A 21,264-nucleotide genomic window follows, 5' to 3' on the forward strand; every position below is an offset into this window, starting at 1 on the left:
CTTTTTATAGATAAGACCATTTGTTTTCCTGTTTGAATGGTTTTACACTAGTCAGTTTGGGAGCACTTTGTAGCTTGCTGTTTCTGGTGAGCCAATGCTTATACTTTAACCTATAATTAATTAATGGTTTACTTTAATTTTACAAATTGTGACTATGGATGGATAGTTGTCTCAATTACACTCATACCACATTTTCCTACATCTATGTTTAATGATTTCATATGTTTAGAATTGTAATATACTGTTTTTCATGTACATATTTCAAAATGTTATTAAAACATATCTATCCATCTATCTATATAATCATATATATAGCTGATTGCCTTTATTTCGGATAAGAATAATAAACTCATCAAAGATGCCAGGACTAAACTTTGTATATACGCCAGACGCACGTTTCGTCTAGAATTTGAAAAGACTTATCAGTGATGCTCGAATAAGAAAAAAGTTTAAAAAGCCAAATAAAGTACGAAGTTGAAGTGCATTGAGGACCAAAATTCGTAAAAGTTTTGCCAAATCCAGCTAGGGTAATCTATGTCTGAGGTAGGAAAGCCTCAGTATTTCAAAAATTCTAAATTTTGTAAACATATAATATATAAATATAACCATATCAATGATAATTCATGAAAAGATGCTTCTATATATGCACCCTTCAGTGCACCATCAACCATACATCCCATTCTACTGGTATGTCGTAGCAGAACAGCAGAAAGTATGGTTTTCTAGTTCTATTCAGTGTTTTTTTTTCATATGGAATTCCATAGTTAATGCTTAATAAACAATCCATCACAATTTGCAAAAGCATTTCACAGTCAACCAACATGACCAAGTTCTAATAGAGAACATCCCTAATGTTTTCAAGGTATAATTTCATTATATATAGAGGTGTCTTTTACTCTTTTGTTTATGTGATTGTCTAATACATAAAAGTAAGACGTGTTCTAGATCTTCACCTGCTGTATAACACAAATTGTCACACTGTTCAAAACCAGGTTCAGTCCACAATTTTCTACATTTAAGAAAATGTCTGTACCAATTTAGTCAGGAATATGACAGTTATTACTTTCGTTTGATGTGTTTCAGCTTTCGATTTTGCCTTTTCGTTACGGACTTTTCGTTTTGAACTTTCCATGGAGTTCAGTATTTTGTGATTTTACTTATTTCTTCTGTCATTAGTATTTTTTTAGAAAGATCTAATTATATCTGTCATATGTTCTCATCGTTAAATATAGGAATACAAACCATTTATACAAATAGATGTAGTAATTGATCATTCCTTTTTACAAAGCTAGTTCAATGCTTATAAAAACAGTTAATAAACAAATATGAATGATGTCGACAGTAGACAAACCTTCAATTGTCATACTTGCCAACTTTTCGAAATGCCCATGGGGGTTTTGCTTGCAAGATGGCTGTCATAGTCCTGACAAAAACCTTCAAGGGGCCTTCAACTACATTTTAATGTTGTTTTTTTGGCTTCTTCATGCTTATCTAAGCCTGGAGTCATTGACAAATTAACTGTTTTGTTTAAAATTGTGGACAAAATTGATCTTTCAAAATTTCAATTTGGGAGCCTCCATGGGGGAAATCCCCCGCAAAAAGTGACAGTTTGCAGGTATGAATTGTTCAATTGTTAAATGACAATTTCTATTGATATTACATATATATTGATACTTTAAGATCAATCTTTCCGGGTGGAATTCAACATTTTGTTGAATTATTTGACCTTTGTCTTTAATATTTTAAAGAAACCCATTATGTTTACATTCATACTTGCACATAACTTTAGGTATTCTATGTATTTTTAAAATTTCGGAATTGAGCGTACGTGATGCAATTAAGATTAAGATACGCGAAATATTATTTTTACGGTCAGCTTGGTTGACGGATTTGCTATCTTAGTTTTCAGACCAGTAGTCAGCACTTCGGTGTTGACATGAGTATCAATTATATCGTCAATTTTTTAAGATTTTCCTGTTAACAAAAGTATAATTTTTCGAAATACAAAGGATTTTCTTATTCCAAGCATAGATTACCTTACTCGTATAGTAGCACAACCTTTTTGAATTTTGAGTCCTCAATGCTCTTCAACTTTATATTTGTTTGGCTTTAAAATCATTTGGATCTGAGAATCATTCATGATTTTTATGTGGACGAAACGCGTGTCTGGCTCATTCAATTATAAGCCTGGTACCTTTGATAGAAGTTGATTGAACTAATTATAGATGTTAGTGCAAAAAATGTTTTTAATTTATAGTTCATGCCAGAACTGTGCAAGAATTTTAATATTGCTTTTCATGTTTTTATAGCTTATAAAAACAGTATTATTGGAAACATGTGCTTGCTGTTTATGTATTTAAATGACGATGAGTGTGGTGATGGATACCGTTTAATCATCGCCAACAATCGAGATGAGCAGTGGGATAGGCCAACAAAACCGCTGTCATTCTGGACAGATAATGAATACTGTATAAGTGGTGTGTATTATGTAGTTTTGAGATACACCTACAAATTTAATGTCATTATGAATAATAATGGAAACTATTTTAATGGTTTATTTTAATGCAGTTTTTATCTAATAGTTCGTTTCTATGTATGTTGTAATGTTAGTTTTTTTGTTTAAATATCACTGTTTCTGTTGTTTCGTTGTTTACCGCTTAAAGATGATGTGTTTCTCTCGGTTTTAATTTGCAACTCAGATTAGCTTTCTCCTCATCGATTTTTGACTCTTAAACAGTAGTATACTACTGTCGCTTTTATTGATGCATGCATTAGGATAGACATAACCGCAACAGTTGACATTCTGGACATATTATTAAGAGTGCATTTGTGGATTGTATATTAGTTTCCATGTTACAAATGTTTAGACATTGTGTATTGATTTAACTCCTTTAAATTGCATACTTTTAGTGATAATTATTGTTCCCTATATCTATCATTTTAATCTACCTTGGCATTTGATAAACACACAGTGTAAGGGCATATTTTATATTTCAACAGTCACACTGACTAAATTAATATTTTTTTGAAAGTTTACAAATACCATATTTGAAGAAAAAAATCCTAACTAAAGTACCACAAACGGTATTTTGAAATATCCTTGTTGTCGATTACATAATATTTTCTCTAATAATTATGTGCTCATTTTCCCTTTAACATAAAGACCAACCTCTATGACAATAACATAGGATGAATCTGCCATACGATCTTATGATCGGGTTGACCAATTATACTTTTGTATTATTATTTACTTCAACCGAAATTAATACAAAAACTTCATCATATTTTGTCATGGCAATTTTGTAATAAGTACATTTAAGAGATAACTGTATTGTATTTGAAGCTTTAAGGACGTCCATCGGTAGTTTTACTGTCGCAAATTTAGTTTACCTGGCGACGCGGAGCGGAAACAGGTAAACGGGTATTTGCGACAGTAAAACTACCGATGGACGTCCGCAAAGCTTCAAATACAATACAGTTATCTCTATTCTAATGCAAAACAAGTTTATAATTTACTTTCAATCCTTATTTCAGTGTAAAATGTTCATTAAAGAAAATTCCGCGAAAAGATGTTATGTTCTTTGGTCCCTACACTAGGTGACGTCATAGGTATGCTTCCGGTGTCAACCATAAACACCGGTCGTTTTCTGGCTTCTGTGCCGCTTCAAAATGTAATAAAATTTGATAAAAAGATGATTTTTAGGCGCAACAAGTGAGTTTTTTGTTAATTATTGTAGAAATAACATGTCAATAAATTCCAAAATTCAAAATGTCGGCTTCTTTAGTTACAAACAAGGAGATAGAGAATTTTACGCTTGCTGTTATCCAATCAGAACAATTGTTACAAAATAATTGCATTAGAATTCGTTTTAAATATTCAGTTTATAAAAGTACTGTATTTAGGCACATAATACTCCCAAACTTTTATTTCTAGGAAGCATGACACAACGATCAAACATTCTGTTAGTGGTGTCAAGATTTGGGTTCATTCTACTGTAAAATCAAATCTTAATAAAACAAAATTATACAATAACTGTTTCAATAAGATCTGTTTTTGGAAAAGTTATATTCGTAATTTTCACCCTAAAAAAAGATTCGATTTGAATATTTAAAATAATTGAATTGTAAATAAATAGATTAATTTGGAACTTATCTCTAAAATATAAATTCTATTGCCAGTAGACTTTGTAATAACACAGAATTGATCTATACATTATAAATATTATTATAAATTATTATAGGTCAGGATATGACTCCAGGAAAAGAAAACGGCACATGGTTAGGAGTATCAAAGAAAGGAAGGATTGGAATACTACTCAATATCTTAGGTGTAAATGATCCTAAAAAGAAAGGAAGAGGTAAATATAAAGAAATGAAGGATTGGAATACTACTCAATATCTTAGATGTAAATGATCCTAAAAAGAAAGGAAGAGAATAGTACAAAGAAAGGAAGGATTGGAATACTACTCAATATCTTAGGTGTAAATGATTCTAAAAAGAAAGGAAGAGGTAAGTACAAAGAGAGTAAGGATTGGAATACTACTTAATATCATAGGTGTAAATGATCCTAAAAAGAAAGGAAGAGGTAAATACAAAGGAAGGATTGGAATACTACTCAATATCTTAGGTGTAAATGATCCTAAAAAGAAAGGAAGAGGTAAGTACAAAGAGAGGAAGGACTGGAATACTACTCAATATCTTAGGTGTAAATGATCCTAAAAAGAAAGGAAGAGGTAAGTACAAAGAAAGGAAGGATTGGGATACTACTCAATATCTTAGGTGTAAATGATCCTAAAAAGAAAGGAAGAGATAAGTACAAAGAAATGAAGGATTGGGATACTACTCGATATCTTAGGTGTCAATGATCCTAAAAAGAAAGGAAGAGGTAAGTACAAAGGAAGGATTGGGATACTACTCAATATCTTAGGTGTAAATGATCCTAAAAAGAAAGGAAGAGGTAAGTACAAAGAGAGGAAGGATTGGGATACTACTCGATATCTTAGGTGTAAATGATCCTAAAAAGAAAGGAAGAGGTAAGTACAAAGAAATGAAGGATTGGGATACTACTCGATATCTTAGGTGTAACTGATCCTAAAAAGAAAGGAAGAGGTAAGTACAAAGGAAGGATTGGGATACTACTCAATATCTTAGGTGTAAATGATCCTAAAAAGAAAGGAAGAGGTAAGTACAAAGAAAGGAAGGATTGGGATACTACTCAATATCTTAGGTGTAAATGATCCTAAAAAGAAAGGAAGAGGTAAGTACAAAGAAAGGAAGGTTGGGGATACTACTCGATATCTTAGGTGTAAATGATCCTAAAAAGAAAGGAAGAGGTAAATATAAAGAAACGAAGGTTAACAATAGTACTTTGAATGCAGGAAGGGTTAAATTTTGCAATAGATTTAAAAAAAAACTTTTAAATATCTGATATCAACATAGAAATTAATTGAGTTTGATAAAATCAAAATTCCCAAAATCTAAAAAAAAAACAGCACGATGATAACAAAAATATGCTAACTTATGAAGGCTGCATAATTTCCACAGTCATATTTTATTTAGTATTTTTTTACTTTCAAGAGTAAGGGCAAGTAATAAATCATTAAACGTTCATTGAACCATATTTATGATGTGATATTGCATATCTTCAAATACTTAACATGAAAGTTCCATTAGAACTGTTTCCCTTTGTTTAACCTTTGATAGTCCATGTTGCCGATACTACTTTGAATGTCATAACACAATGTCAGTTTCATTTACATATAACCATCTGCAATTCAAATGACGTAAACTTTGAGGTTTCGCGAAAGTTGAAATTGAAATTAAAGGATTAAGTACATTTTCAAGGTTAATTTGGACCACTGACTCAGAAACTAACACAGCAGCCCGCTTGGTTCTTATTTAGTTTTTGATTCAATTGCACAAGTTTGATGTTAGTAAACTTTTAGAAGAATGTGTTTATTTCGATAAAAAATAAAAACAAAGAGAAGAAGTATGTTTTGGAAGAAATATTAAATGGGAATTTTGTTATTTGGTTGACTGAAAATATTTATTGATATATTTCGTTTAAAAACAGGATATTTAGTTAATGAATACATTTCAAGTCAGAAGGATGGCCAAGAATACATCAATGAAACAATAAAGCCATGTTCGAGTAATTACAACTCATTCAATCTTATTCTGATGAACCTCAGGTAGGACAATTGCTACATTACAAATCATGCATCTATACATATTTGATCACTCACATATTATTAACATATTTGATCTCATTTACATATTAGATCTCATATAAATATTTGATCTCATTTACATGTAACATTTCATTAAAATACTTATTACATCTTATGATAGCTTTGAGATAAAAGAAAATATTATTTGTTTACAATGAATGAGTCAGCAACCGCAGAAAACAAAAACAAAATCAAACTTTAAATGGGAATATGTTTAAGATCGTTTAAAGTTGCAATGAAACTAATATTAAAGAAATAGTAATACAGCAAACGAAAACCTCTATCACCTTAGTAGATTTTAATTCAGAAACTTGTTTTTCAGTTTTCCAAAGACCAATGGTATATGTTGTTCCAATTTTGATGGTGTTTTAACTGAATCAGATATTTTAAACGGTAATAGTCAATGTTATTTATTGAAACTCCAATTTATACATATTCTTGTTTGAATGTTTTTTTCACTAGTTATAAATGGGGCTCTTTGTAGCATGCTGTTCGTTGTGAACCATGGTTCCGTGTTGAAGACCATACTTTTACAAATTATAACTTGGTTGAAGAGTTGTGTCATTGGCACTCATGCTACATCTTATTATGAAAATATATGATTACTAGCTGAAGGGATGATATAATCAACAATGTAAAGCTAAGCATAGAAAAAACATTACGTTGATTCTCTAATCTATATTGACAACAGCATCTTTTGTAGGTGTTTTTACGTGCGACAATTCGTCACCAGGAAGACCATGGCAGAAATCTGTTCAGAACAGAGAAAGATTTGGCAATATTGTTAAAGAATGTAATCACAAAGAAAAGAAAGACCAACTTGTTCAAGAACTGCTTAATCTACTTACAGATAGAAAGACGTATGTTGTTTTATCATTACTTTTGAGAAGCTTTATTTGAAGATTTTACCATAGCTTCCATCATGTCAGTTATTGCTCATACTGTGGATTTATTTATTTTCGTGGGTACCAATTGTTGTTGATTAAGGAAAACTTGCATGTTTGTGAAAATATTATTTCGTGGTTTGCCAAAGTCTGCATACAAGTCTATTGAAAATTTGTTATTCCTTGAAAATCTAATTACGTGGTTCATCTGTACCTACGAAAACCACGAAAATTGTTACTCAACGAATAAAAATGAATCCACAGTAATATACATCCTGGTGATCTAACAATACAAGATGGTCTGCTTTATTACGTGACTCTGTAATTTAAAAGATCCTGTCAGTATTATATTGGTCTATTATATGTCATTATGATATATTTCTATTATGAATTACTATATACGTTGAACCACATACGTCAAAATCATTCAATCGCGTAGTGGTATTAACTATTTTTGGATTCTCATAAATTCAACCTATAACTTTGACTAGTTTGAATATCGGTCTATTTCTGTAATTTATTCTTACATACTTTTGATTTTTTAACCCTGTATGCTTACATTGCCTATGTAAATTTTAAAACTGTTTGTATGCAAATTGAACGACAAATTATATGTGACGTATAAAATTTTCTGACGTCAGACACTCAGATCAATTAATGTGTTCGTAGATAGAAGATGTTTTTGTGTTCGGTTAAATTGTCCCCTTTTAAAATTGTTACTAGTATATGATGATGACTGATGTACCCATATTTTGACTATTTTATTAATTGTGACTGTTTATTTAACGCATCATGTAAATATAACGGAATTTGATGAGACTGTTATTAAAATGAGAGGGTTAGCGCTATAGAACCAGGTTTAATCCACCATTTTCTACATTTGAAAATGCCTGTTCCAAGTCAGGAATATGAAAGTTCTTGTCCATTCGTTTTTGATGCGTTTTGTTATTTGATTTTGCCATGTGATTATGGACTTTCCTAATTGATTTTCCTCGGAGTTCAGTATATTTGTGATTTTCTTTTTTCTTCATATCTCTATCATTTTTGTTTCCACAAACATGCAGCCGCAATGACGGAGTGACCCATCATTGTCAGATGTGGTTGACTATGATTTTATCTAATAATTATTGTCGAAAGTTCGTGTTTTTCCCAAGTATTCTGGCATTAGGTACAATCCTCCTTATTCATTGCAGTTTGCTTCACTTGAACAAATAAACAAAGACATTTTTGGGACCCTTTATAGTTTGCTGTTCTGTGTGAGTCAAGGCTACTTGTTGAAGACCGTACTTTGACATATAATGATTTACATTTATGAATTGTGACAGTTGTCACAGTGGCACTCATACCACATCTTATTATAAATATATATATCTTTTTCAGATATAACAATGACCAACAGTTAGTCTCACAAGCTGCAGTGTCTAATATGGAAAAAGATATTATTTTAGAGAGAAGTGCTTCATTTGTATGGACACCTAAATTGAGATATGGCACAAGGCAAGTTAAGGATCAGTGGTTATGGGTTTTATATTTATTGAGTTTAATTATTCAAAATATATAGTTTGTCATACAATGAGAAAACAACATATTTTTGGGTTTTCAGTGTTGATTTTCTTTTCAGTTATATACATTATATATAAAAATCAAGCAGAAGCCAGAATCTCATCATTCTGGGAATAAACAGGCATAATCGGGACAACAAGAGACACAAAACAACTATCTTTAAAATACTATGCATAAAACACATTTATTAGGAATTGGAGAATAGAGGGTTTTTACATGTTATTGGAACAGCCATGCAAACCCATTCCCCAAAACCAATAAGCAAAAACAATAAATGAAAAACGTCTATGTCAACATATTGTCTTTTAAAGAACAGTTTTGATGACGGGTGCCACATGTGGAGCAGAATCTGCTTACCTTTCCAGAGCACCTGAGATCACCCCTAGTTTTTGGAGGGGTTTGGTTGTTTATTCTTTAGTTTTCTATGTTGTGTCATGTGTATTTTTGTTTTTGTGTTTGTTTTTTTTCCATTTTTAGCCATGGCGTTGTCAGTTTGTTTTAGATTTATGAGTTTGACTGCCCCTTTGGTATCTTTTGTCCCTCTTTGATATTATAATATGTAGAGGTTTTTATTACAACATGTTTAAAAATATAAGAAGATATGGTATGAGTGCCAATGAGACAACTCTCCATGTTTATGGAAATTCTCTTAATAAGGTTCACTGGGGATGTTTTTTTTTGGAGAGCCACAAATATGAAACGTAATCATGATGAAGGAGCACATCAGACAAGCTACTTGGTCTAGGGTCAAATAAGTTCAATCTTGCTAGAGTGAGTTCCAACCATCCCATAAACATTATAACACTGTGAACAGTAAATGACAGAAACATAAAGAAGGGAGCGTTTGTTGTCATACATGTTTTTTTAATTTTTTTTTATTTATTGTAGAACACATTCCATCATTTTAGTTGACCGTGAAGGCAATTGTGATTTCATAGAGAAAACTATGGCAAAACCAGTAAATCCAGATAATGTGAAGTGGGAAACCAGTTCGTTTAAATTTAAATTTTCTAATTGTACAACCCCTCATTTATAGCATGTTTTAAACAAGATTGTAGAAAAAAATATTTATTCATTTATATTAAAATTGATTAAATGTTGATAGACACACTTAAATTGATTTATATGTTTATCTTTAAAGCTCATTTGAACATATCGCTTCAGAGACAAAAGATGCATTTAGTTCCTCCAAACAGTTGTATTTTGTTTAATTATGAAGGTTGTTATGATTCTTAAAGAAGTGATGTATTATACCTAAAGAGATAGAAGTTTTTCTAGGCCTGTCAAAATTTTGACGGGACGTATTATGGTATACAAATGTCCGGTGTCCGTCCGTCCGTCTGTCTGTCCGTCTGTCTGTCCGTCTGTCCGGCGTAAACATGTCGCACCATAACTTAAGAACGACTTATCCAAATTTCATGAAACATAACATAGTTGTTTCTTATGATGGTCAAATGATCTGAAAATAAGATAAAAACTTTTTGAGTTACAGCACTTTGTAACTAAAAAGTAAAATCACAAAAATACTGAACTCAGAGGAAAATCAATTTGGAAAGTCCATAATCACATGGCAAAATCAAAAAACAAAACGCATCAAAAACGAATGGACAAGAATCAGGGGTGTGTTTTTTTTCACATGTCGCACGGTATCTCAAAAACGATTCTTGCTTAAGGCTTAAAACTTTAAACACTTCTTAGTTATAATTATCTTAATATCTGTATACTTTTTGGTGATGATTCAAAATTTGATTTTTGAGTAATTGAATATTTTGTAAAAAAGGGGGAGGGTTTTTTTACATGTCGCACCATATCTCAAAAACGATTTATGATTATTGCTTAAAACTTTACACATGTCTTTGTTATATTAATCTAATGATCTGTATACTTTTTGGTGGTGATTTAAAATTTCATTTTTGAGTTATTAAGTCTTTTGTAAAAAAAGGGGGAGTTTTTTTACATGTTGTGCCGTATCTCAAAAACAATTTATGATTATTGCTTAAAACTTTACTCACTTCTTTGTTATTTTGATCTAAAGATCTGTATACTTTTTGGTGATGATTTAAAACTTTATTTTTGATTTATTGAGTATTTTGTTAAACAGGGGAGGTTTTTTTTTTTACATGTCGTGCTTATTGTTACCATCTAAGATTAGAGGAGAAATATAATTACACACCTTCGTTTGGCTACAGACAATGTTTTTATCTTTGAAATTGATTTTTGGGGTTTGTCTTGTTTCATATTAGGTACCAGGCTTATAATTTGATACGCCAGACGCGCTTTTCTTCTACATAAAAATCATCAGTGACGCTCAGATAAAAAAAGCCAGCATCGATGATTCAAAATTCCCAAAAGTTGTGTCATAAACGAATATTATAGAGATTTTCCTTCAGATTGTTTATTTTAGAAACACTATGTACCAAAGAAAATAATTTCGTGTTTTGCTATTGATAATAGGAGAATGTTTGACGAATTTGTTAATTGTCCAATTTGTATTTTCCCACATTGTGATGCTTTAAGTTCTTTGTATATTACTTGGCTTCTTCTATTAGAATTAATTGTTGATACCTCCTGGTACTAACACCTGATACTCATAGGGATTTTGTATTCATTCAAAAAGTACTTAAAAAAGTCTCGAGCTCTAATACGCACTGTGATTGAAATACATAACAAAAGCTGACACAATGAAAAGTATTCAACTGACGGAACAAAAGAATGACATCTATTATGTTCCGAAGAAAATCGTTGAGTACAACTGGTATCATGACCATTGACGAGTAAAATTATAAATAAGTTCCCGTCGTGAGTACCAACTTCTTTCCTTTGAAGTAACTCTGGTTATGTAAAACATCATACTTTGAACGACAAATTTATTTTATTTATTAATATTGCTTTCACCTATGAATGGCAAAACTATTTTTATTCAATTATACTACTTTTTCTGTTAAGTCTGAACGGGAAACCGGAGAGGACATACTTGGAATCCAAACCGATACCGCTAAATGCCAAGCTGTATTCCTGGTAGAGGAAAGCCGAAAATCCTACTATAAAGGATCTCGGAAAGAAACTACCGATGCATTAGGGGAACAGCTAAAACCCTCAGACATCAAATAGATTGGTCTGATAGTTTCCCACATGGAAACTACTAATGGATCCCATCTGACTACATGTCTCAAACAAACCTGAAAATATCTGCAGAAACCTTTCTCAAAAAATAAATATAATCCAAATCATAAAATATACGTTGTAAGGATAATAAAATTTATCCATGAAACCAATTTGACAAAACAATTTCAATGATGTTGAAGGATTGTCTGTGCAAAAATTTTCACGTCCGCTCTCATCGGCATGCTCGATTCATATATTATTTTAAGTCTGTTTTTTGTTATATCTACTTTACGTGACTCTGCATGTATGATTAGATTAGATTAGATTTTATTTTATTTAAAGTGCAACCTGATACAATATACATGAAATTACAATTACATTTCAATACATTAGCAATAGTATACCATATCAATATGTATGTATGCCGTCATACTTTGAACGGCAAAATTATTTTTATGTCTACCTGTGCGAATTTCAAACGCGCAATTTTACACCAGTACTGAAAACCTTCTATCCTTTACGGGTAGACTTTACATAGATAAATTAAGTCGTATAAGAAAAGCAAAATGAGTATGTTAAATTTGATGTATGCTTTTTTGTGCTTCTTCGTTACATTTGTTGTTTTTATAATGATATTAAGATGACAACACAATATTGACTGTTGTACCCCTAATTTTGTCATTTTTTTAGTATGTTTGTTTTGTTCATGCATCGTTGACAATGTAATGGCATTTGATGCGACTATTATACAAGTGAGAGGTTTAGCTAGCTATAAAACCAGGTTCAATCCACCATTTTCCACATTAATAAATGCCTGTACCAAGACAGGAATATGACAGTTGTTATCCATCTGTTTGATGTGTTTGGACTTTTGATTTTGGATTTTCCTTTTTGAATTTTCCTTGGAGTTCAGTATTTTTGTGTTTTTACTTTCTTTTAAGCCTGTTATATGTAATGAGTTTTTGTATCTTGTTATTCAAATTGATGTTTTTTTATTTTCATTTGTATCCACTTATTCTCCTATTAGATGAAAGAGGAATTAGAAAATTATATTTTTTTTTATCTATTTAACAACTAAATAGATATAGGAAGATATGGTGTGAGTGCCAATGAGACAACGCTCACTAAAAATAACAATTAAAAAGAAAAAAAAAGTAAACCATTATAGGTCAATGTACGGTCTTCAACACGGAGCCTTGTGTCACACCGAACATCAAGCTATAAAGGGCCCCAAAATTACTAGTGTAAAACCATTCAAACGGGAAAACCAATGGTCTAATCTATATAAAAAACGAGAAACGAGAAACACGTATATATTACATAAACATCTACTGTGCATCAGATTTCTGACTTAGGACAGGTGCAAACATTTGCAGCGGGATTAAACGTTTTAATTGATCCAAACCTTCTCCCTTTCTCTGAAACAATAGCATAACATCACAACATAGAAAAACGCATGATAAAATATCAATTGGCAGACTTAACTCAATCAAAAAACGTAAATTAATAAATATACATGTTGCGAAAAAGACAAACATCGCTTTTATCAAAAGAATATAATAAGCTAATACTTAAAACAAAAAAAGAATCATTTACACACCTCTACACTAAAAAGTAAAATCACAAACCTACTGACCTCCGAGGATAATTCAAAACAGATAGTCCCTATTTGAATGGTGAAAACAAAAACTCAAACACACCAAACGAATGGATAACAACTGTGATTTTCATGATTTGGTACAGTCATATTCTAAGCGGGTATTCACACAATGGTGGATTTAACTTAGCTAAACCTCTCTCTAGTATGACAGTCGCACCAAATTTTATTATATTGACAACGTTGAGTAAACAAAACAAACAGAAGTAAATAGTGAAAATATTATTAATACAGCAGTCAACATTATAATCCGAACAAAAATACACACATGTAATAAAGAAGCACAAAAGTGCATACACACTAAGCATATTAGGTAACATTAAAGACAATAATACACAAATTTGCCATAGTACAATAGCACAATGACGGGATGTATAAGTACAGAGCGACGTCTCATATGTGACGAAGAAACATAAAAAGACATATTGACAAAGCACATAGCAAAAAAGAAAGACAAACAAGTTTTTGAAGAACCCCAAAGCATCATAAACATTAATGACAAAACGTACACGTACCACAAATATCCTATTAACAATAAAACAAACAAATACTGAACAAAGAAGTACAAAACATATATCAAATGAACAACCTCATTCATTGCTTTCTTATTTTTTAATTCCATTTATGTATGTTAATTAAATATTTATTTTTATTGAAATTTTATTTTTTACTAGAATCAATATGCATGTCTCTGTGTCTGTCTATGTACTTTGTAATAGGCTTAAACATTGTTAAAGGTTATTGATGAAATTTACTCAGTTTTGAATAATATGCATACATTCAATTCATCCTAGGCACACATATTGAATGGAAGATAATATAACGTGCAAGACGGAAGTTCAAGTTAAAAATACTTTGTTTTCCAGATTTTTCGTTAATTGACTAAAAGACTCAAATACTACAACCAATTTTTCTTTCCAGGTAAAGAGCCAGTTGTGTTTTACCTATTGAACTCTTTATGGATTGAAAATAAATTTGTATAGAGTGGAAACACAACAATTCCAAGACAATTCCTTTTTAATTGATTTTTTTTTTATAACGAAATGTCTTCTCAATTGGTCTTCTTGGACATTTAGCCAATAATACCTGGCTTCAATCCAAGAGCACTGAAAATGAAAAAAAAAAATAATGAGACAAATACGTATGCATATATATTTCCATTTGAACATTTTTTTTTGAAAACATACGACACTGTAGAAAAGATTACATTTCAATTCACACAGTCCATTCCTTTTTAATGTGTTTTGTCATTTGATTTTGCTAGTATGTGATTGGGGACTTTCCAATTGAATTTTCCTCGGAGTTCAGTATTTATGTATTTTTTTTTTTATATACATATTAGTTATATTTGCTTTTTTGTTTCCCGCGTTTCTGACACACGAAGCACAAGATCTGCTTACAATTCCGTCACACCTGAGATCACCCCCAATTTTTGGCTTAACACATATGTTGATATGAGCGTCACTGATGAGTTTTATGTAGATGAAACGTGCATATGGCGTACTAAATTATAATTCTGGTACCTTTGAAATTAAAAATGCTGATTTTGAGTATTTCTCAAGTTAGATTTTATGGGACTTTTTTTTCTGTGTATATAAAGGGCAAAATGCTATAGATAAGAACTCAAACATTTTCTGTTGCATTAGTATCAGGTTTAATCTTAGTTTGACTGGACTAACACATGTCATGACATACAAAAGTATTATATTTTTTGTTTGTTTCTTATTCAGGAAGTTGTAATATAAGAGAATTGCCGGAGTATTTCTAAAAGAAGGGAAACACTCGCCTTTTTTCACATATATATTGAATTGAATAAGATCTACAAGGTCCATCATTCCATTGCCAGCTATGTTCTCCAGATAATTCGAGACAATCTTCGTTTCCACCAGAATTATTCGGCTCATTAGGGTACCAGTCGTTATAATCGAGATCACTGTCGTCTGCCGACCATACCCAGCTGCCTTCAGTTATGTCGTCTCGTGCTCCTAACCAAAAATCTAAAGCAAAAATAAATTATGCATAGCTGGTACCGCTTATACATGTATAAATCGAATTGAGTGTTATTTGGTTGCTAATATTTAGAATAATCTCAAATATTTCATAATCAACCTAAGTCAATCATTTGCAATAATTAACCCCCCGAATTAACACTTTGTGTATGATTGACACGATTCGTAAATATCAAAACTCACAACAACGAACAAATATCTTACTGTCAAGGTAAAAATATATTTAAAGCTTGTTTTTTTGCTAACATATGATTTCAATATACGAACGTACGTTAAAGTACTTAGGAGGTCATGAAGAAATTGAAAAGATATATACATTTAAAAAAACATTATCCACTTAGATTATATCAATTTTTCTTTTAAACTGCCTAGATCACATTCGGAATAATAAACATTGTCTCTTGTTTAATGGTAATATTATATAATAATGGACAGTGATACAATACAGATTCGTCGAACAAAAACTAACATCGCCACAGCAAAGACATAAATAGGATTTAAAGATGAACAAGTTCAAAATACACTTCATAGAAAACTAGAGATTGAGCAACATGAACAGGACAAACAAAACCCAAAACAATACGGTTCATCCTTTGGTAAGAAAAGTATAGGTCACAATAACAAATTGATTAAAGTAAACTTGCAGATTTAAAACAACTGACATGCTGATAAACCCAAATGTACATTATACTAGTAGGTTAATGTGGTAATCATTTGGACCCGGTAAACTAAAATTTACTATAAAAACCAAGTCGTAGTAGATCTTTTATAATTATTTGATGAAGATCTTAGTATAATGATTTCAGTTTCTCCATTACCATGAATACAAACCTCTCGTATTTTATAAAAAAATAATAATTCCGGATACGTTTTGGTGTATAACAGTAAGCGACTGTATTCGATAACACGACTTTGATCTGACAATGTGTATTTGACATCAAGAGCTATACTCAGAATAGATGCATGTATAATTTTTCAAACGTTTAGCTGTCAACGTCAGAAAAATAGTATTCAGTTCTTTGCTGCTATAACATATCAATTATGGGTTATCATCTGAAAATTGTACATTCATTAGATGTAGAATTTTTCGGGTTTTCAGCACCAAGCAATGATGAAGATGACCATAACCTCATGTGAGGTTTAACTGTTGGTATGTGGGTTTGAAAAATCTTCAACATCGCATTGTAATTTGACTTCAATCTGATTCGGTACCACTGGAGAGTTTAATGGAGTCAAAACGTGCGTACCGAATCATAAGCTTTGTTACTTTGATGAATTTTTCAAAACTTCAGTATACACAAGCTGGAATAACCAACTATACAGCTTAATTTAAGCTGATAACAATAAACAAACTGCAAATCAACCTGTTATGTCGATTTGCGCCTTACAGTTATTATATAAGGTAGCAATACACAGTTAGAAGTTTAGTTTCGCATTATGGCCCCTGTGAATATTTTAAATATGAAAGTTTTTGTACAATAAAATTGATTTTTAGATAATTGAAGAATAATATAGCCTTCTTAGTGGGTTTATATGAACATTAAGATTGATTTTAACATGTTTTATAGGCCATTTCTATGATTGACAGTCCGTATTTTCCTATCCGTACCGTTCATAGGTCCATAAATTATTGTAATGTTTATCAACAAAGATTTTGCGCTCGATCTTTTCAATTCAATTTTATGGAAAAAGGAGCAGGAAAGCATATGATTTTTTTTGGACCACTTGATAGATATAAACCTATGGATTCAGGAAAGGTATCACTGTAATTCATTGAAATTTTCCTTTAGACCAAATTTTGGGGACTTTTGTGACATGTTCACCCCCCTTTTTTGCTATATTTTGTATTTAAGAAATGCAGATTGTTGCCATGGTTACATCCAAAAGGGATTATATTTCACCCTTATGACCATTAAAAATCAAATCTATGGAAGATTTCCTTTCTACAAGTATATACATGCATAACACACATATAAAGCCTTCTTTGTTAGACAGGAGGGGAAAGAGGGTGTTTAAAAATTATGAGTGTCAATTTTAAGTTTTTTTCCTAACTGTGTATTGCTACCTTAGACAAATTAACCATTCCCCGTTTGACCCCTTAAGAAAGAAACATACATACGTGTTCCAAAAGCACGTGCAGTTGTCTTAAGAAATGTTTCTTCATGTACAGTTTCAACTTCAACAAGATTAGCATGATGAGATAGACAAGAACTCTGAAAAAATACTTCGAATAAATCATTTTACATATTTTTATAAAAGTAGTTTCGTAATTAGTTATCGAGGGCACCACAATTCTAATGTAATTTCGTCTAAAATGCATTTCATTTTGTATCGAAAATCTTTTAACTTCTACATTGCGTTAGGTAAGTAATACATAAGTGATCGACATTTTTCTTACTAATATAAGACGATAACCCAATACAAAGAAAGTTTATAAATGATTCACGTTGTACGTCGTCTTCTGCTGTTTAAAGTCATATAAATATGTAGTACTCTAAAGTGCGATGCCATTAGTGATAGACTGTATGAACGGCAATCTACACCAATTATCTTTTGTAAAAAAACTATTTTTTAACCTAGAAGTTTTAATCCCTGGAATCGTATCCTTGTGGTCTATCACACTCTTGTGTAACATACCATCGTACTTTAGTGAACAAACAACCATCGCACTTTAGCGTGAAACACCATCGTAAATTCTTTAGAGTAGATCATCGCAGTTTAGCGTGACCATCGCACTTTAGAGTACCATCGCACTTTAGAGTCCTACAAATATAATGATATATGGTATTCATGATTGCCAATAAGATAACTATCACCCAGAGTTCACATGAACTGGTTGTTAGGCAATTGTTCGGTCTTCAACAATGCAAAAATCCGTACCGTATCGTCAGTTGTAAAAGACTCTGACATAAAAATATGAAAACAATTCAATTGATAAAAAATCCAGCTACTCTACAACAAAGCAATAAACGAAAAACATATATAACAGACATGAACTAGAGGCAACCTCTGAACTTCGAGGTCCTGATAAGGGCAGCCACATAAAGAATGTACCTGGGTAACATATGTCTGCTGAACGCCTAACCCTCCACTAGCTTGAGAGGCCTTTTTCTCTTTTAAAATGTTTTGTATCAAGCCAGGAAAATGGCCTTTGTTATATTATAGTTTATTTCTGTGTGTGTTACATTTTAGTGTTGTGTTTTTGTTGTTTCGTAGTTCTCCTCTTATAGTTGACGTGTTTCCCTCAGTTTTAGTTTGTAACCCGGATTTGTTTTTATCTAAATCGGTCTGTCAATTCGAATAGCAGTATATCACTGTTGCCTTTATTTGGTGTAAATCAAACCATACGAAAAAACTGTAAAAATAAGTAGCAATATGCTTAACCCAAAAGATTGCTACGAGGCACACAAACAACTATGATTAAACAATAGGTTCTTGTTGTTCAATACTTTTTCTTTCTAGTTTTCCTTGTTGTTGTTTCATCTGTTCACCATGGTATGCATATTTTTTTTTTGGATTAAATGAATATTTGATGGCTACGATCTTTATTTTTCTTAAATCAAGAATCACGCGTCATACACACTGAAATAATTTTGATCATCAAATTGTAATTATTATTTTTATCAAAATGAAAAGTACAAATTTTGTAACATTGTGAATTGATTTATCTAGAAAATTATCGAAAAACTCAGGATTTTCTTATCCCAGGAATAGATTACCTTAGCTGTATTTTGCACATCATTTTTGGAATTTTCGATCATCAATGCTCTTCAACCTTGTACTTGTTTGGCTCTATAACTATATTGATCTCAGCGTCAATGATAAGTCTTTTGTAGACGAGACGAGCGTCTTAATTATAATCCTGGTACATATTATCCATAAGTGGTTTTTAAACAATTCCGCTTTGTATAAATGACATTTAAACTATTACCAGCATGTTGTGATGACATAACTATAAATGCTTACCGATGCCTCATACCAATTTAATTTATCGTTGCCAAATAAGTAGCAGGAGTTCTGAAAATGTATCCATCCTGTATGACAATCACAGTTTATACAAGCTAAAAGTAAACATATCATTCAGTTTTTCACAAGGCACTTAATCAGCAGTATATTCGGAGCTATATTCCAAAAGGCTTATTTTGTCACGTGTACTGTATTTATAACATCTTATTTATTTATTTTGTTTTTCTCACCATAAAAAACCTACCATTGCAATTATAATGTCAATCTCAAAAACACAATGCTGAAATATAGAAAATATGGATTAAATCTGGTTTTATAGCTAGCTGAAACCTCAGTTTCGGGATGCATAAGTGCCGAGCCACGTCAACTGAATATTGACAGCTTAAACAGTAAAATAAATATTCACAAAGACAAATAATACTATAACACGTTATTTAGATGGTAAACATTGTCGGTACCTAGAATCTGTACTTCAAGACCATCATGTAAAAAAATTAAAGTTGATAAGACATATTCATTATATTAACAAAGTCTTTGTATCGTCCGATGAACTTTGTTGAGAAAAAAGACAAGAGCTCTTTGACATACCCCTGGTTCATCAACTTTCTGCTCAGACACTTTTTACAAAGTTTAAGTAGCAGCTGCAAGCTCTTGAATACCGAATAAGTAGAGAAATGGATACCCAATCTGTAGGTGCATTTGATATATTACTACTGAAGTGGGGGGTTGGGTGGGAGGGGGAATGATGTCAACATTAAAATCGTTTCAGTTTTAGTTTGTAACCCGGATATGATTTTTTCTCAATCGATTGATGAATTTTGAAAAACGGTATACTACTGTTGCCTTTATTTGTAATAGATTCTGGTATTACGATGAAATCGTCAAATTCAAGGTATAATTCACGAGGCAGAGGAAGCCGTTTCTGTTCTGTTATTGTTAGCAATACGAGGCCCACCATTGGGGGGGGGGGGGGGGTGTTAGCATATAGGACCCGTCTGGTTGTAAATGATAGTAACAACTCGGGGATTCATTTTATTATGCAGGACATATTCGAGAAAATAAGGACGCTACATGTGGCTACAACAGTTGGAAATATACGTCGTCATCGGTGAAATAGATATTCAAAATAGCTTAGTTTATGTAGTATTCAGTGCAGAGAATTATGTAACTAAAATAAATAATGATGTTTTGTTCCCAATTACCTTATCCCTGTATGATAATTTGGTGAGAGTTTTTTAAAATTAAAAGTACTTACCACTTTGAATTATTGTAAAAACAATAAGTGTAAGAACATGATATGCCGTCATTTTGAGATTGTGTCTCTAATATCCAACACTCAATATGTGATAAGATAGTTCAAGTAAATATATCAGTTTCTTATCTAAAACGTGTTTAACTTTCATGTTATCAATGCGGAAATACACAGACTGCAAATTCAACCTAGTTGTAAGATTCTGACATTAATATTAGAATAAGATGATACGCTAATTTTTACTGAATTAGAGATGTGCCTCATAGTGTATTTAAAAGCACCCTTTTAATGTGTGTAAACTATTTGTTTTGGTTAAGAAAATCATCTGATTTGGGGGAAAATCTGTTAGGCCTACATGACATTTCAGAGCCCAATGGGTACCAATTGCGCTCCTCTGCTTGCAGATTTGTTTTTATATTTTATGTATTTGAATTTGTCCAAGGGCTAGTACAGAAAGGAAAAAAGAAATTAGTACAGTCTTTTAATGTCACCATTCGGAATATGGACTGTATCTTGATAATAATAGATTTACATCGCTTACATCTACTATATCCAAGTGAACTTGAAATTAAAGATACCACCGACACAGATAAATCT

At 31.6% G+C, this 21,264-nt stretch overlaps 2 protein-coding genes across 2 annotated transcripts; one reads left to right on the plus strand and one right to left on the minus strand.

Moving 5' to 3' along the window:
• Positions 1-9,945, plus strand: LOC134681519 (transport and Golgi organization 2 homolog). The gene is made up of 8 exons (XM_063541158.1): positions 1-86; positions 2,310-2,477; positions 4,242-4,358; positions 6,075-6,192; positions 6,554-6,675; positions 6,935-7,091; positions 8,496-8,612; positions 9,567-9,945. Exons 2-8 carry the CDS (start codon positions 2,336-2,338, stop codon positions 9,712-9,714), a joined length of 921 nt encoding a protein of 306 aa, XP_063397228.1. The 5' UTR covers positions 1-86; positions 2,310-2,335; the 3' UTR covers positions 9,715-9,945.
• Positions 9,946-15,204: 5,259 nt separating this feature from the next.
• LOC134681520 (low affinity immunoglobulin epsilon Fc receptor-like) lies at positions 15,205-20,767 on the minus strand. Its single transcript, XM_063541159.1, has 4 exons — positions 20,671-20,767; positions 19,416-19,510; positions 17,569-17,662; positions 15,205-15,437 (listed from the first exon to the last, which is right to left on the minus strand). The coding sequence occupies exons 1-4, from the start codon at positions 20,720-20,722 to the stop codon at positions 15,205-15,207; spliced, it is 474 nt and encodes a 157-aa protein (XP_063397229.1). The 5' UTR covers positions 20,723-20,767.
• Between the last annotated feature and the right edge of the window lie 497 nt (positions 20,768-21,264).

Source organism: Mytilus trossulus, chromosome 8, assembly GCF_036588685.1.
Source record: "Mytilus trossulus isolate FHL-02 chromosome 8, PNRI_Mtr1.1.1.hap1, whole genome shotgun sequence".
Lineage (NCBI taxonomy): Eukaryota > Metazoa > Mollusca > Bivalvia > Mytilida > Mytilidae > Mytilus > Mytilus trossulus.

Bases quoted from the DNA above. Each gene is read 5' to 3' on its own strand.
- LOC134681519 (XM_063541158.1), top strand. From the start codon at position 2,336: ATGTGCTTGCTGTTTATGTATTTAAATGACGATGAGTGTGGTGATGGA. The intron at 4,359-6,074 runs GTAAATATAAAG...GTTTAAAAACAG, and splicing joins TCCTAAAAAGAAAGGAAGAG to GATATTTAGTTAATGAATAC. The intron at 8,613-9,566 runs GCAAGTTAAGGA...TATTTATTGTAG, and splicing joins AAATTGAGATATGGCACAAG to AACACATTCCATCATTTTAG.
- LOC134681520 (XM_063541159.1), bottom strand. From the start codon at position 20,722: ATGACGGCATATCATGTTCTTACACTTATTGTTTTTACAATAATTCAA. The intron at 19,511-20,670 runs GTAAGTACTTTT...GTTTACTTTTAG, and splicing joins TTTTACAATAATTCAAAGTG to CTTGTATAAACTGTGATTGT. The intron at 15,438-17,568 runs GTATGTATGTTT...TTTTTGCTTTAG, and splicing joins TGCACGTGCTTTTGGAACAC to ATTTTTGGTTAGGAGCACGA.